Here is a 16303-nt window from a genome sequence, read left to right on the forward strand (position 1 = left end):
AAGATGTATTGCCTTTATAAACCCTTATCATTCCATCTCTCCATGGAGTTGCTAATCTTACCATGCAAGACTTGCTGTCCCGTGCTTATTTTAGGAGGCCTGGTGGCATATTGCTTATGAATTGGACTGTAATACTCATGGTCAGCAGTTTAAAACCACCAGCAGCCCTGCTGGGGAAAGACTAGGCTTTCTACTCCCCTAAATAGTTATAGTCTTGGGGGTCACAATGTGTCATCATTGACTAGATGACAGCGAGGTGGTGGCAGAGGGTTATTCACTGGACTGCTAACTGTAAGACTTGCTGCCTCCCTAACGCAGGCTGGTTGGATTTTCAATAAATCTCTTTAATTAGTAGTTTTTCAGAGGCATCCTCAGAATTTCACTCTTGGACACTTTGGCTGTTACTTTGGTAGGGTGTCAGAAAATATGAGGAGGCTCTTCAACCAGATGGATTGACCTGATGCTGCAACCATGGATCCAGACAATAATGAGTAGTGTCTGGCACATTGCAGAAACTCAACTCAACTTATAAGGGGGTGCCTTCCCACCCCCTGCAAAAAATGCACACAATAAAGCTCCGCTGGGCAGAGTTTTCCTAGTATGCATTTTTCCTGCATCCACCAACTCGCTCTTCTGAGTTACTAGTGCACCCAGTGGCGTTGCCTGGGAAAGTTCTTTCTGGTCACCGCGATTTTTTTTCGTAAAAGCAGTTTCACTGGAACTTTGTTTTATGTAATGACCAATTTAAGAGAACAGCGCGTTCCTGTAAATTTTTGTTTCCTGCTCATGAAAAATGCCACAGAAACTATTTTGATGTTGAAAAACAGCTTCCAATGATAGCATTTCGGGAAAAACACAAGTGTAGGAGTGTTTTTCTAGTTTCAAAAAAAAGGTGAAATGTGGATGGGTCAATGACAAACCTCGTTCTGGATGTCAGTCAACTTCCTAAGGTGATGAAACTCTTGACTCTTAGTGCACTTGGACTTTGTTCCACCAGGTCAGACTGTTAATCAAGCTTTCTATTTAGAGGTGCTTAAAAGATTGCGTAACAATGTGTGACAAAAAAAGGCCTGACTTGTGGCAGACGGGGACTGGTTTTACCACCATGACAATGCACCTGCTCACGTAGCCATCTCGGCGCCGTTTTTTGGCAAAAACCAGAATGCCTCTCTTGACCCATGCGCCTGACTCACCTGACCTCATTCCATGCAACTTCTGTTTTGTTTCCACGAATGAAGACAGACATGAAAGAACAATGATTTTGCAACGGTAGAAGGTGAAGAAAAGAAACAAGGACGGTGCTGTCAGCCATTCCAAACAGATGAGTTTGAAAAACGTTTTCAATAGAATCGCACATTTGATAAATATATTAAGTGTAATGGAGAGTACTTTGAAGGTGATAAGGTGGTTTCGTAAAGAAAAAAAATTTACTCCATAGCTTTGAAAAAATAATCTGGGGGTTTGGGGGTACCTCCTCATATGTGTATTAAAGAAATGTTTGTCGTCTGTGACCTTCAGTGAGGCATTTTTAAAAGTTTTCTTTAGTGAACATTTTTACAGAAGTGTTGTGATGGTGGACATGATTTGTAGATAAAGAACAACCGGGTGTCACAAGCTTTATTCTCTGCTTGGCCGGCCCTACTCTACTTTTCCCATCAAATTCATCTTAACCCAGCAGCAACGTCCTATAGAAACAAAATGTAATATCAAGAATTTTAGTAGCTACATTTTTAAAAAGCAGACGAAATTTTAATATATCTTCTTTAACTCAAACTATTCAAAATATCGTCAATGAGCTATTTTACATGTTCTTATGAGGTCTTTGAAATCTGGGGTGCACGATGCACTGAGAGCAAATTGCAATTCGAGGTAGCCCCATTCCAGGAGCCCCGTGGCCCCGCTTCCCGGCCGACTTCAGAGAAGGGCCGCCTAGGTAATTAACGGAGGATGCTCCCTCTCCCTACTAAAGGCCCGTCTCCCGTCAGTCACCTGGTGACGGTCTGACCTATCACCGGGGCTCATTAAGAGCCGAGGCAATTAAAGGACGGTGGCGGCGGAGCGCACGGGCAGCCCGGACGGGCCGCGGGGGCGCGCGCCGCCCCAGTCGGCCTGCGGAGCCCGGAGCCGCGGAGGGCAGGGACCGCGGGCGCGGCGGCGGGAAACCGGGAACCGGACTGGAACTGGGACTGCTCCTCCCGCCGCGCCGCGCCGCCCCCCCCCCCCCGCCGCGTGCCGGAAGTGGGCGGGGATTTCCTGTGCCCGCCCCGCCCTCCCGGCCGCCGTCTCCGCCCGCCGCTGGCTCGCCGGGCTGTCTGCTCCGAAGCGCCGGCGGAGGGCGGAGGGCGGGGCAGGCGGCGCCGGGGAGGGAGGCACCGGGCCGCAGGCCAAGCCGACCGGCGGTGAGTGGAGCCGGCCCGCAGGGAGCCGCGGCTGGAGGGAGGGACGCCCGGCTCCCCGGGGCGGCGGGTCGGGGCCAGGTCCTCCGGGGGATGGGGAGGAGGATCGATGCGGCCTCCTGGGCGCTGCCTTTCACCGGGGTTCGGACCCACCGACACGCTCTCCCCGCCCCTGACCTCGACCCCCATCTCCCAGTCTGGGGGCGCTGTCAGGCCCCCGTGGGTTCCAGCAGCTGTCACTGCCGCAGAGCTTAACCGCCCCCCCCCACACTTGTTCTTGCCCCACTTCGCTGGAAACCTGTCTTCTGATCTCGCTCCCCGGGTTCTAGTTAGCCCCGCTCCGCTCGGGTGCTTGAAATAGGAAGCTCCCCTGGGACACTGTGACAAGTGGCGACGAAGCAACCTGACCCAGCAGCTAGCTCCCGCCCTGCCCATGCCCCAGCTCCCAGCCTGGAACCGGAGCCACAGATCTGTGACTGAGCCCAACAAGTCCCGGTGCCCTTGGGCCACTCCTTTCGATGACCTGACTCCGATGCCCGGCAGCCCCCACCGCAAAAGCTTCCTTCTGCCAGTGCGTTGCCAAGCAGAAAGGCCAGGGAACGGGGTGCTAGAAGCCCTAGAAACCAGGCCCCAGTAGGCTTGGGATCGTCCTGGGACCTGGAGACCCCCGGGTGAGGGCTGTCACAGGCTCTGGCCTGTCACAGTGAACATTCTAGGAAAAGCAGCATGAGGATAGGAGCGCACTCCGTACTTGGCTGAGATTCTGCCAGCTCTTCTACAGGTTGTTTGTCAGCCGCCAACAGAAGCTCACAATTGTCCAATCAAGGGAATCTGCTGTAGCAGCGGCAGGTGCAGGAAAGGATTTGAGACTAGTCTCAGGTTATGTAGCAAGTATGGCACCATTATCACTGCCCCGGTAGGTCTTGAACTGCTAAACCTGAGGTCAGTGGTTCAAACGAGCCAGCTGCTCCGTGGGAAAAGAATGAGGCAGTGTGCTCCAGCAAAGGTGCTGTCTTACAACCCCTATCTGGGGTCTCTGTGAGTCAGAATGGCAGTGGGTGAGTTTTTAAACCCTCTGAGTGCACCTGAATGTCCCACTGATAACGACGACAAGAATTCAGGGAATGGAATTCGGTACAGCCCCCGAGATGGAAACTAAAGAGAACCAACATGGAAATTTTCCGTTTCCTGGTTTGTCAGGACTTTTCCTTTCTCATGAGCCTATTCTGATAAGAAGACTTTTCCAAAACTGGCATTCAATCCCAGTTGCTCCCATGGCCCTGGTATGTCGCTGGACTTGTGAAGAGAAAGTGGGATTTGTTCTTCCTGTGTGTGGACCTAGAATGCCCACCTCCTCTCTTTGTCAGGGAGAACTGAAAGGACACTGCTAACATTGGTCAGTTACCTATCCTGGCCACCAGGGTTCTTGCGAACACGATTGGGTGGGCCTCTGCTCAGCAGTGGACCCGCAGAGTGGACCGTGGTTCCAGTTTTCCTTGGAAGCCTTTCTTTCACTGGCTCTGGGGGCTTGGGGATTGTTGAAGAACCGCAGCAATATGCTGTTACAAGGCGTTTCAGAGACTTGTTTTTTACCTTAAGCAGGGAGGCCCCTATGGCAACATGTAGAAAGCAGAGCTCATGATCTCACCCTGGCCCTCTGAACACTAGAGGAGTACAGTTCAGAAAAATGCTTTAATCTGACCCAGCTCTCTTCTTTGTCAATGAAAGCCCATTTCTTTGGTTGGATCCGTATATAGGAAACACCTCTCTTTTTATTAAGTGGTCGCATTGTTTATCAGTCTTCTCTAGCTGGACAAGAGACAGGTGTGTCTGCCGCTTGCCACTCTTCCCCAGCAGCCTCCTTTCCCATCCCTTTCTTCCTTCTGTTTCTTCCGCTGCATCCACTCCGGGTCTCCACCTCCTTCTTTAAAATTGAGCATTGTTTTCTAATGTGCTCAGACTCGAGCCTGCCGAACAGGCTCCTGCCTGTGTCTCCAGTTAGCCTCACGGCTGCTACTTTTTCCACTTCTCACCCAAATGCTTTACATTCTGATTTATTTCCCCCAACACGTACGCTCCGTGCCGACCAGTAATAGCAATGATCTTTTAGGGTGGCTGAAGACTGATACCCATCCTCCAAGATACTCATCTTTCCACCACAGTTATTACCAGGTCTCATGTTTCTACATCAGGGACAGATGATGTATCTGTTAAGACTTCGCCTATGTGAAGCACCATTTGAGTCAGCCTCCCAAAGGACATGCAGGCTCTTTATACACATGACCCTTTGCTGGGGACACCAACCTATTGTCATAATATTCATTTACACTGGTTGATGAGAATGTGATTTGTGAGAGAAAACCTTACGTGTGATTATACCCATCTTTGTTCGGTGTAGGTCCGTGTGCCTGCCTGCCTGCCTTGTTTCCAGACTGCTAACCTTGCTGTAATTGAAGCAACTGAAATGAAATGGAAAGCCTTTTTTAATTTTCAGGGTGATTGTTTATCTTTCTGAGGTGAACTTCTGCCAGCCTTCAGGGCGTCTTTTTTCTCCCATGAAGTGCCCAAAAGACCAGTTAGTGACTTTGCTATGTAACACCTGCCAACTCCCGAGTTCCTTCAACAAGCCTGGCATCAGAGTCACTTCATTGGGACACACCACACTTTAAAGTCCATCTTCCATGGATCTCATCCCACTCAGTTTCATCTTCCATCCCCGGGCTAGTCTCCATAACGCCCTTGAATGTCATGCCTTTCCATTTTCATGGGCACAGCTGATATGACTTTGTTCCAGGTCACAGTTTGGGTTTGCAGCCAAAATGCTTTCAGAACAGACAGCAGCCCTGGGGGCCGGATGGGAGACCATGAATGTCCAGCTGGATGGAGCGGAGCCCGGGGTGGAAAGGAGAAGGCAGGAAGCAGGGCTGTGGAGAACGGCTCCAGGGCCGCTCGCACACTTGTGCTGTGAACTTGAAGAGGAGCCACAGTCTCTTCAGGAGAAGGGTGAGCCTCACAAAGGGGTCTCCTAATCGTTGTTCATGGGATAGAGTTAGAAATCCCCACGTTGATATGGAGCAATACAAGGACCACCCATTCTTCCTGATCCCTGATCCCAGAAACAGAGCACCAGGATTCTCTAAGCTGTGTGATACGGTTTCACTCAGCACCCAGCCTAACATTTGCTCCCTTCATATGAGGCAAGTATGCAGGTTAGCAGGCCCTGTCTGTAGGAGAGGGACGTGGCAGCCACATGATTACTGCTGGGGAGCACACTTTGGGAAATGAGCATTATATCCAGATAATAGACACTCAGGCCTTCAGTTGGATGGCATTAAAACTCTACTAAAAGCCACCCAATACCCTTTCAGAATGGCTGAAGCAAAAACCTCTGGCTCGATCCAGAAATATTCAAATCCCTTGTGATTCAGGCCCAGGGGTGTGAGTGGCGATACTGGGAGAGTAGAGGGTGAGTGGGTTGGAAAGGGGGAACCGATTACAAGGATCTACATGTGACCTCCTCCCTGGGGGACGGACAACAGAGAAGGGGGGGAAGGGAGACACCAGATAGGGCAAGATATGACAAAATAATAATTTATAAATTATCAAGGGCTCATGAGGGAGCGGGGAGCGGGGAGGGAGGGAGAAAAAGAGGACCTGATGCAAAGGGCTTAAGTGGAGAGCAAATGCATTGAAAATGATTAGGGCAAAAAATGTACAGATGTGCTTTATACAATTGATGTATGTATATGTATGGATTGTGATAAGAGTTGTAGGAGCCCCTAATAAAATGCTTTTTAAAAAATTGCTTGTGAAAAATTAGAAGGTAAAGATAATGGATTTTTCCCATTAATTTCTTGAAGCACCCTTGTATTTACCTTCACCAGTTGGCTAAACGGGACCCCTAAGCCCCTCTTTGAAAAAGCCCTGGGTCCTCGCTCACAAAGAAAGGATGGTTCCCTAATGGCTCTTCTTTCCTTCACCAGCTCAGGCAGCTCCTTGGGTCCCTGCCATTCCCCAGGAGGGGAGCCCCGGAGACTGGGAAATGGCCGCCGCCCTGCTCGCAGCCGGATCACAGGTTGGCTGTGCTTCCATTGGCCTCTTGCAGGGCCTCATCTCCACTGCCTGTCTAGATCTTTAGAGTCGTCCCACACGTCTTTGTTTTCTCACATGATCACCAAGGATGCACTCCGCTAGTAACCGAGTAGATTCTCTCCCTGCCTTGGGTAAAGTGACCTGAGCTGGGGAGAACGGAGGCAGAACTCGATGAGGGAGCTCCTTGGAGATTAGGGTTTGTGAGTGGACGTTTTCAGAGCAATGCATTCCTTTTCAGCAAGGAATCTAGTACGCTTAGAAAAGGGGACCTGAAGGTGGCTTGAAGGAGTATTTGAGTAGGATCGGGTAGGTGATGGAGCACGGAAAGTGGAGAGGAGGAAAGATGGAGAGGTGGGGAGAGTGGCTTTAGATTCAGGGTAAGAGGAGAGCTATGGAAAGATGGTCATCGGAGCTACACTCCCTGAATACTTAGCACGTGTTCTGTGCTCTGAGTGCCTTCCACAGACTGCTTCATTTCACCCTGAGAGCCACTCAGTTCTCCCGCTCTTAGATGAGAGAACTGGGCAAGGGAGAGCTTAAGACACCTGTGTAAGGTCACACTGCTCTAGTAAGGAGGAGTCGCTTGGCTCCTGAATCTGGCTTCCTAGACACCATGCTATGCTGCCTCAAAAGATAAGGGGGGGATTTTTTTTTTCTCTGCATCATTTTTTTTTTTTTTTTGCTGACAGACAGGGGAAGGTCACGTAGAGGAAAGGTGGAGACGGTTCAGACTTTCTGCAATAAACAGAGTGAGGCGGATGAGAAGAGACTGGGCAGACACGGCAAGCCACCAGAGGGAGCTCTGAGCTAGTAGTGCCTCTGGGTGCACGCGGCCCCACGTAGGAAACACCTCCACAGACATTCCTCTCACTCCCTCTCTCGCAAGATCTACTTCCATCCTCTCATCACTACCCCATTCCCAGAACTATGTGCCCTCCGCAGGGACCTCTGGGTAATTGACGCCTTTCCTCCATCCTCTCCTGCCCTCTCCCTCTACTGCCTCAGCCTTGCATCCTGAGGTCACATTTTCCTTAGGGAACAGCTGCTGACAGAAGATGCCACATTTTGTTTCAGGGCCTGGTAACCATTAAGGATGTGTCGCTGTGCTTCTCTCAGGAGGAGTGGCGGAGCCTGGACCCTTCTCAGACAGACTTTTATGGAGAATATGTCATGCAGGAAAACTGTGGGATAGTGGTTTCTCTGAGTAAGCATGACCTGCCCCAGCCACTGAAAGATTGCACTCTGGGAGGATGGAGCCATCAGCCTCAGGGCTGTTGTTGGATGGTGTCTGTCTAGGGTTCTTTCCTGGGCAGGGATTCTAGGCTCACATCCGAGGAAGAACATTGAGGCTAATCCAAAAAGAGTGGCAGTGAGGAGTCTTTAAAAAGAAAAAAATCGACTGCAATATAATTCTGAGTTGTGGAGAAAAAAAACAACCTTGGGCTATTCTTGGTTTGGAATTGGGTGGGTTTTCCAAAGCAGACAGAGACATCTCTGAGAGATGGAACTGGGGGACCTTGACAACTCAAGAACTTTCTAGGGGGAGATGGAAGTGCCCGGGGTGAGGGGCGGGGGGACATCCAGTGAAGTAAAGGAAGTGATGACCAGAAAGGAAAGTCGGGTTGGAAGGGTTTCAGTGGAAGAGGACAGACTCACCGGGGAGAGAACTGTGACTTTCTAGGAGAAAAAAGGACTTTTCTGACATAGGGGTGGGGGCGGGGGAAGTGAGGGGAAGGGAAAAATGAAGGTCTGTAGTTGGTCCTCTCTTATCTAGAGTTCTAAGGGATATTCTAGGCAGCAGCCTTTTTTTTTCTTTTCTCAGATCTATTGAATTGTTTTTGAACTAATTGCCATCTCTATTTTCCTTTCCCCTGGGCAGGATTTCCAATCCCCAAACTGGATATGCTTTCTCAACCTGAAAGCGGGGAAGAACAGTGGGTGCCTGACCCCCAGGACTTGGAGGACAGGGACATCCTGAGGGTCACCTGTGCAGGTGAGGACCTAGCATAGAGTTCGGGCCACTGCCTTTACAGCTCTCGAGGGCCACCAGCGTGTGTTTCTGCAGGAGAATGCCTTCTGCCAGGCTGTCTCCTCCGGGTAAGAGGTACAGTCCTGGAAGCCCACAGGGCGGTTCGGTTTTGGGGAATCCATCGGCCGCCGTGGAGAATTAGCTGAAAAATTTAGAAGTCTTTTTTGTCTCAAAAACAAGGTCGGATAATAGCATGGTTTAGAGGCTGCTGCGAGACTTTGTGGATTTGAATCCTGGACCAGAGCTGTAGGACTTTGGGGAAGTAATTGACCTCTCTCTGTGTATCTGCAAATGATTATAGGAATTAAGTATGTTAGCATGTGGGAACCACAGAGTGGTTAGAAAAAAAAAACCCATCTCACTGCCATCCAGTCCAGGCCAACCCCCAGCGACCTTATGAGACAGAGTAGAATGGTCTGTAAGGGCTTCCAGAGATTGCAGATCTTCACAGGACAGAAACTTCCGCTTTCTCCCAAGGAGCCATTGGTGGTTTCGAACTGCTGACCTTGCAGCCAGAGACACAATGCAAACCCGCTAGGCTACCAGAATTCCTTAATAGAACAGGGCCACGTACACAATAGGGTTTTAGTAAATGTTAGTGGTTAACTGTCCATCCACAGTGAAATTCCTTCTTCCGTGTGACAGGTGACCACAGCCTAGCCCTTCACTCTTCCCATGGCTCAGGCAGGTGATTAACAGAAATCCCTAAAATAGCAGACTCCATCGACTGAGCTCAGACCATGGCAGCAAGTCCAGGCACATCTTATGGGGCTTCACTTCTGGAGCACTACAGGAAAGGGAGTCGTCACACAAGTTTTTTGGTGCCCCGGTGCACATAAACTTGATGTCTGTACTACACTGTAGTGCACTGCAGGTACGATAGCATCATGAGACTGTTGGAAATGTTGTGAGAATTGCCAACACACACACACACAAAGTGAACATAAGCTGTTGGGGGATTTAAGAAAAATGGGCTCAATAGGCTTAGCTCTGTGCGGCATTAGCACAAACCTTCAATTTGCAGAAGAAAAAAGGGGGTAAAATGTAATAGCTGCAAAGCATAATAAAAACACATATGCCTGCACTATACTATTTATGTGTTAATAACCTGGAGAGAGAAGTGTGGTTGTTCTCGTTTATCATAAGAAGAAATAGGAGCTTAGGGACGTGGGAGAGCTGTGTGTCACGCTCGGGTAGTGCCCCTCCCAGTCTGAGCTCTTACCCTCTGCACCAATTGCACGCTCGCATGCGCTAGAGTCTGTTCTCCTGGCCCTTGTGAGGCGAGGCTTGGCCCTGGCAGTCATGATGTAAGTGCATCTGTGGCCTGGGCCCTGGAGTCTCTCTGGTGACACCCCCCCCCCTCGGGGTTGGTGTTTTCCTTTCTCCACAGGAGATGGCAGTGAGCAGGAGGGGGATACCCCTGGAATGGAAGCAGAACCTCCCAGAATGTCATCCAGTGTGTCTGAAGAGACCGTTCTCTGGAATCCCGAACGGGACGAGAGCTGGGACTCCACGTCCCGGAGCTCCCGAGGAATGGTCCTGGGCCCACCTTTCCTTCAAAAGGATAATTTCTCCAACCTTCTGTGCAACACAGAGATGGATTCCCTTCTAAGTCCCCACACATGCCCGCAATGTGGGAAACAGTTTGTGTGGGGCTCCCACCTCGCCAGGCACCAGCAGACCCACACCGGGGAAAGGCCCTACAGCTGTCTCAAGTGCGAGAAGAGCTTTGGCCGAAGACATCACCTGATTCGGCACCAGAAAACCCACCTGCATGACAAGCCCAGCAGGTGCTCTGAGTGCGGAAAGAATTTCCGATGCAGCGCGCATCTGGCCAGCCACCAGAGAGTGCATTTGGAAGGCAAATCATGCAGTGCCCACGACGCTGGGGAGAGCCCCGGCGCCAGGAAAAGGCAGCGCACCGCCCCGGTGCCCAAGTGCCACGTGTGCACCGAGTGTGGGAAGAGCTTCGGCCGCAGGCACCACCTGGTGAGACACTGGCTGACCCACACTGGAGAGAAGCCCTTCCAGTGCCCTCACTGTGAGAAGAGTTTTGGCCGCAAACATCACCTAGACAGGCACCTGCTGACCCACCAAGGACAAAACCCCCGGAGCAGCTGGGACAGAGGGACCCGTGTCTTTTGAAATCCATTTCTCTGCAGCTGTGGTCTAACCCATCAGCCGGTGCTGTCAGGACTCTCTACCAGGGCCACCCCTTGCCTGTACCCCTGTGGTGGGACCCCTGAGCCCCAGCCCTCTCTCTGGACAAATGAGGTTCCAATATTGGGCAGCATATCTCTCACCAGTTCCATGAGGCGCCACCTAAAATATAGGGTTCTTTGGTCAAAAGCATTTGGGAAACAGGACATACAATGTAGGCTAACATTTAGCCCGAGTCTGTTTCCAGGGTGCAGCACTAGCAGCCACTAGTAGCTGAGGTCCGTTTTGGTTGGTTGGAGCCTGTGTTCAGTATCACTGAGTATGATGACGGTTACATTTGCTCTCCCTTCCACACCACATGCACATAGCTAACACAATATGCACACTAACGTCCTAAAGGCTATGAAAATTGTATAATAGCGCACACCACTAAGCCTCTCTTAATACAGTGTTTCCCAAATGTCGGACCTCAGAACTCAATTTCACATCCCATGGAACCGGTAACTCCAAATGACACACTCGAGTGAACACTGGTGAGAGAGGGATGAGGAAATCGGAGAGAAAGGAGACAGTGAGCAGGTGCCCAGAGCCCCACTTTGCTTCTCCAGATGAAAGCCAGGGGCTGTGTGGGTCAGTGGGTCAGTCACCGTTACCCCTGTCATCCATCCTAACCTCTACACTTCACATTATCACCTGCCGAAAAACAGGGAAACCTCTCCACACCCTTCCACTGCCTGCAGATCACACTAGAGTGGGAAGAGATGACACTTCCACAACCAGGTAACCCAGGCCCACACAGAAGAAATACCAATTTTATCCCCTTGAACAGACCCCCCACCCCTCTGTGTTTTTGTGTCTGTGTATACCAGTGTGCAGGGTGTTCAAAGAGAGCATGCTAAGTGCAAACTGTACAAGCTAGATTTTCTGGGGGCTGCGTTGTGGGGCTGAGGGGAGTGTGGGGTTTCCATTTGTTTTTTTCAAGATAGGAAGTCCTCTGCTTGTCTAAGGGAGCCCGAGCGGAAAGGGCTAAGTAATGGATTAAGTTACCCACCATCATGGAGATCAATCGAGACATAACTGTGGTGTCCCATGTCTGCTCTGAGTCTCTGGGCCACTGTGGTTTGGGGCTGAGAGGAGAGAGAGTCTCGGTGAAGCGAGCTGTGTCTTGTTGCTTTCCAGCAGGCTTTGTGCTGAGTGACTGGCTGTTGCACGTTCCGTGCTTGGCAGGTAGAACAGGGATGACAGTGCTTGCAAGTTGCTGCCATGACTCTTGTTTGGCTTCAGTTGCCTAGTCAAAAGGGCAGAATTGTCGATACTTTGTTCCCCGAAACAGAACTTCCGGGGAAATGGCTGTGGCTTAGCTTCTCAGTTGGTTTTTCTCGCAATTCTGGAAAGGTGTTCACACTAGACTCTTAATTCCAGGATTCACAAAGTTATTCTAGTATCTGTTAGCTGACAAGTCGGTCCTTGTTTCTCTCTATTGATGATTGTGTCACTACCAATCTTCTCACTTAAAATGCACCTCGTGTGTAAGAGCAGTTTGTGGCTAGGGAGGGAAAGGAACGAAGAGGTTGAAAGTGGATGTTTTCTCTTTAATGCTTAGATTCTGGTGTTTCCCGACGGCTTTTATTTCTCAGTCAAAATTGGTGGAATTAATCAAAGAGATGAGAGGAAGTGAGTTACAACCATCTTTTTCAATGACTGTCCCATATCCCATCTGAAGAGGAAAACCTGGTCAATCTACATGCCTCAGAGTCCTAAACTCAACCGAAACTGAAAATAGTCACTTTGCTGACTGGGCTCATTAGAGCGGATGGAATGTCGTCAGCCCTGCCTCCACCCCCCATACACGGCTCAGAACATCTCCCTTCTTTGCCTCGGATGCTCTTTGCATTTGTTCATAAAAATAGGGCAAAATGATCAGCAGAATGGCAGGCCTCAGAGACAGGAGTATTTTTGGGGATTGGTGTTAGGAGATGCCCAGGAAATAGTAAGGTGTCAGGTTCCAGTGGTAAAGTGCACCAGGCCACGTCCTTTCCCCTCCCACCGTGCCTCGTCTTAATACCTAGGCAACGATTCAGAGCCAGTTGGGGATCATAGCTACTTTTAAAAATCTGAAGAAACTCACTTTTGAGGAAAAAGTGGATATTTTCTCCAATAATTCGCTCAGTTTTTCATACACATTTAGCTAGTTCAGAGCCCATGAAATTTCTGGACTGGGTCCAAAGAAATGTTACCCTGACCTAATATGGTCATTCCCTTAGTGTCAAGAATTACAGGGGCTCAGATCACTCAATAATAGATCTGAGGGTGAAGGTAGGGTATGGTCCTCAATGCCTGGAAGGATATTGCTTACATTCCACTCTGTACTTTACAAAGACCTAACATGTTGAGAAGTACAGCTTGTCACTAGTCTTGGTTAAGCACTTATGGAAGGTGGCATTCCTTACTACCAAAGAGCACTCTACGGAGTTCTCCTGGAGCAGAGGCATGACATCACACCTCTTAGTCACCACCTGCTGTCAGCCTCCAGCCTTATATCTGTTCCAGGAACTGTAAGGATGAAAAAGCAAGGCCCCCAGAGCACAGGTGCAGTCAGAACACCCAACTGAAAGGGCTCCTGGAGTCCAAGCGCCTTCTGCAGAAGGGACATCTCTTCTGGTGGTGTCTGGTGTACCTGTCTCTTCTCTACCTCGGTCCAACACCACTTCCCCTTGAGCAAAAAAATAAATAAAGCAACAGCCATCAGATGGGTGAATAGATTTGAGTAATTTCCCTTCCCCACCAACTGGGAAATCAGCCTCAGACTTGCATCTTCCAACTCCCACTGCCACGCCTTCTCTACTCTTTTCAATAAAAAGATTTTTAAGTGTCTCTGTGTTCTCTCTGGGCAAAATGTAAAGCTAGGAAGTTCATGCTTAGGAACCTGTCTCCTTTCCCCTCTGGTACCTCTGCTTTGTTCAGAACCCAGGTATACTTCCGTCGGGTCCCAGTCCATCAAAATTCCACCAGGATGTCTGATGCATGCTAAAGTTTAAGGAACATTGGCTAGGAAGTGCAAATGCGATTTTGAACTGGTGCTCCTTCACCCTTCTCAAATGGAGAAGGGCAGGAAATCCTCACACCTGCTACAAGGTTATCTTCTGCAACCCCCTATGCTTATTCTTCATTTCTCACCCCTTTCCAATCTCGAGTCTCTCCCAACCTTTCCATCAGTGAAAGGACTGGGAGCAGTCACCAATTTCAGGAACCAATTCCCTTAGTTGATGAGGGTTGGAAATGTCCAAAATGGGCTCTGAGACTATTTGGGTTCAGTAATCAAGAAGGAGAGAAAAGAGCAAGCTCCCCCATCCCGTAGCCCAAGAAGGAAGATGTGCAACTGGCCCCTGAGAAACTAGCCCGCCCTCGCTAGTTATCCGGTCCTTTGCCAGACCTGAGTTCTGCCTCAGTGGCAGAGGGGGTGGCCAGTCAGCAGGAAGGCAGAAAGTAAAGTTAGCTGTGCCCAGGCTTTCTAACCTCACAATTGTATTAGCGATCAATAAGGGACTGGGCAGGGGGGGTTCTAATCATAATAGACACGGTGGAAGTTCCTAGGTGGCACAAACAGTTACGCTGTTAGCTATCAGCCCAAAGGCCGGAGGTTTGAATTCACCCGGAGATGTTTCAGAATACAGACCTGGCCATCTGTAAGGTCACAGCCTTTAACCCTGTAAGGATCCTGGGAGGTGTGCAAGAGTTAAAGGCAATAGAGGCAAGTACTGTTACTCAGCGGTGGTAAGTTACGAGTAGATGATTGGATAGACACGCAGGGTGGGCAGGGGTGGGAGGGTTAGAGCAGTCCCATGCGTATACATGGGTTAACATGCTATTTGTACATGTGTGTTTGCCTTTGCTGAAAATTTAGTTGTGGATGGGGTAGAGCACAGGGGACAAAGTAACGTCCACTTAGGCAACCAAACACCTTGAGGGAATGTCACTGGGCTTGAGTGATCAAGACCAGAGTCTCGTGGGACAGACACTAAGGTCAGTTGGCATTAACAGTGCCCAAAACATGTGTTCTCCATCCTACTTTGGTGAGAACCAACTGGAGTCTTGGGAAATCGGAGTGATGAAGCTCTAAAGACGTACGGAAGCGTTGGTCTGAGTGGTTATGAGAGGAGGAAAAGTGAAATTGACAACTGTCTTTTGAGACAAGCTAGTTTAAAAAAAAACAAAACCTCCATCAGAGAGCAGACTTTCTGGAATGGATAGTGCCGTGGCTTCCGAGTAGGGAAAATGAACAACAAAACGCACACACACAGAAAATACAGGATCGCAGCACAAAATAGACACAGACGGTACGAACTGCAGCCCTGACGGACCACCGCGCTTTATGTTTATCTACTAAATACTGGCAGTGTTCCCAGATAAGTTCGCTATTCCCACGCTTGAATTTCTCATAGCCTTGACAGAGTTCCGTATCTCAGCCCGTACTGCTCTTGTTTACTGCTCCCAGGGAACACTGTATACAGCTGTTCCCCACGTTCCTTACTGTTCGCAGTCGAAGGACATCCTGCGCTCGCGAGTGCAAGCTGCCAGGGAGCAAAGGAAGCAGTTTACAAACTTTACAAACGAGCTATAGGCCAGCCGTGTGTGAACTGTCCTGAACAGATGCGCGGCAGGAGACGCGGTCCTCCTTTCATGGCTCCTTCAGATAGAGACTGGTGGACCATACCAAGACGGTAGCCCTTAATCACTCACCCTTCCTGTGTGGAACTGAACTCGCCCTCATGTTCGAATCGTCCATCACTGGAGGTCAGACGGTCAGCACTGACCGAGGACAGACTCAGAGGGCTAGGAAGAAGGACGGGAAGCAGGCAGCACATGGAGGCAGCGATGGCATGTCGTGCTGTACGCCGTGGGTGTGCTGAAGCCACACATGTACAGAGTGTTGGACGCAGCCCTGTGACATGCTCACAATCGAAAGTTAAAAACCTAAAACGCCTTAGGGTGCTCCATAAGGGGCTCCTACTCTGCACATCCCAGGCCGTCCTGAGTTGAAGATGTGACAACAGCATAGACAAGATTGGGAAGCCCCAGGTGGCACACTCCACCCATAGCCGAAAGGTGTGCAGTTCGTTCCACCCCGAGACACCTCCGAAGAAAAGGCCTGCTGTCTACTTCGGAACGCCGTTTGCCATGAGCCAAAGGTGAATGGAGGGCAACTCGCTAGGGGTGTTTGGTGTGGACAAGGTCAGACACCTGTCAGCGTGCTCCTAGGGTGCGGGGGACAGCCAGGCTCGTCTAGAAAAGGGATGGATGGCATGCACGGGGGGAGATTCTAAGCCTCTAAGCCAGACTGTTTACCAGGGGGAGGTGGTAGCCTATTCACCGCAGCGCCAATGTCAAAAAGGCATTTTCTTTCCTCAAAACCGTGAGAGGATCGTGCCACCGCTCCGTGCCCACCCTGGAAAGAGCCCCGCAGGCTGCAGAGCTGTCTGGGCACCGCAGCCCAAACTCGACGCTTCTGTTGTAGGGATTCTGTTCAATTCAAGCTGCAACGAGGACCGTCTCCGAGGCCGGGGTCTTGCCGCCCCCTCCTGCTCCTCTCCCAGGGGCCCCAGGAGAGAACGCAACTGACCGTCGA

General features: G+C 50.3%; 1 protein-coding gene across 3 annotated transcripts; it reads left to right on the forward strand.

Moving 5' to 3' along the window:
* The first annotated feature begins 2282 nt into the window (after window positions 1-2282).
* Window positions 2283-13545, forward strand: ZNF641 (zinc finger protein 641). Of its 3 annotated transcripts, XM_075551802.1 has the most exons (6): window positions 2283-2399; window positions 5191-5399; window positions 6380-6471; window positions 7563-7692; window positions 8368-8481; window positions 9908-13545. In XM_075551802.1, the coding sequence occupies exons 2-6, from the start codon at window positions 5216-5218 to the stop codon at window positions 10660-10662; spliced, it is 1275 nt and encodes a 424-aa protein (XP_075407917.1). In that variant the 5' UTR covers window positions 2283-2399; window positions 5191-5215; the 3' UTR covers window positions 10663-13545. The 3 variants fall into 3 exon arrangements, with proteins under 3 accessions (XP_075407917.1, XP_075407919.1, XP_075407918.1); XM_075551804.1 differs by lacking the exons at window positions 2283-2399; window positions 7563-7692 and having other exon boundaries at window positions 5353-5399; XM_075551803.1 differs by lacking the exons at window positions 2283-2399; window positions 5191-5399; window positions 6380-6471 and adding an exon at window positions 6527-7440.
* The last annotated feature ends 2758 nt before the right edge of the window (window positions 13546-16303 follow it).

The sequence above is a fragment of the Tenrec ecaudatus genome, chromosome 6, assembly GCF_050624435.1.
Source record: "Tenrec ecaudatus isolate mTenEca1 chromosome 6, mTenEca1.hap1, whole genome shotgun sequence".
Lineage (NCBI taxonomy): Eukaryota > Metazoa > Chordata > Mammalia > Afrosoricida > Tenrecidae > Tenrec > Tenrec ecaudatus.

Coding starts and splice junctions, on each gene's coding strand:
- ZNF641 (XM_075551802.1), top strand. CDS start 5,216: ATGCTTTCAGAACAGACAGCAGCCCTGGGGGCCGGATGGGAGACCATG. Junction 6,472..7,562: donor TGCTCGCAGCCGGATCACAG/GTTGGCTGTGCT, acceptor ATTTTGTTTCAG/GGCCTGGTAACCATTAAGGA. Junction 7,693..8,367: donor TGGGATAGTGGTTTCTCTGA/GTAAGCATGACC, acceptor TCCCCTGGGCAG/GATTTCCAATCCCCAAACTG.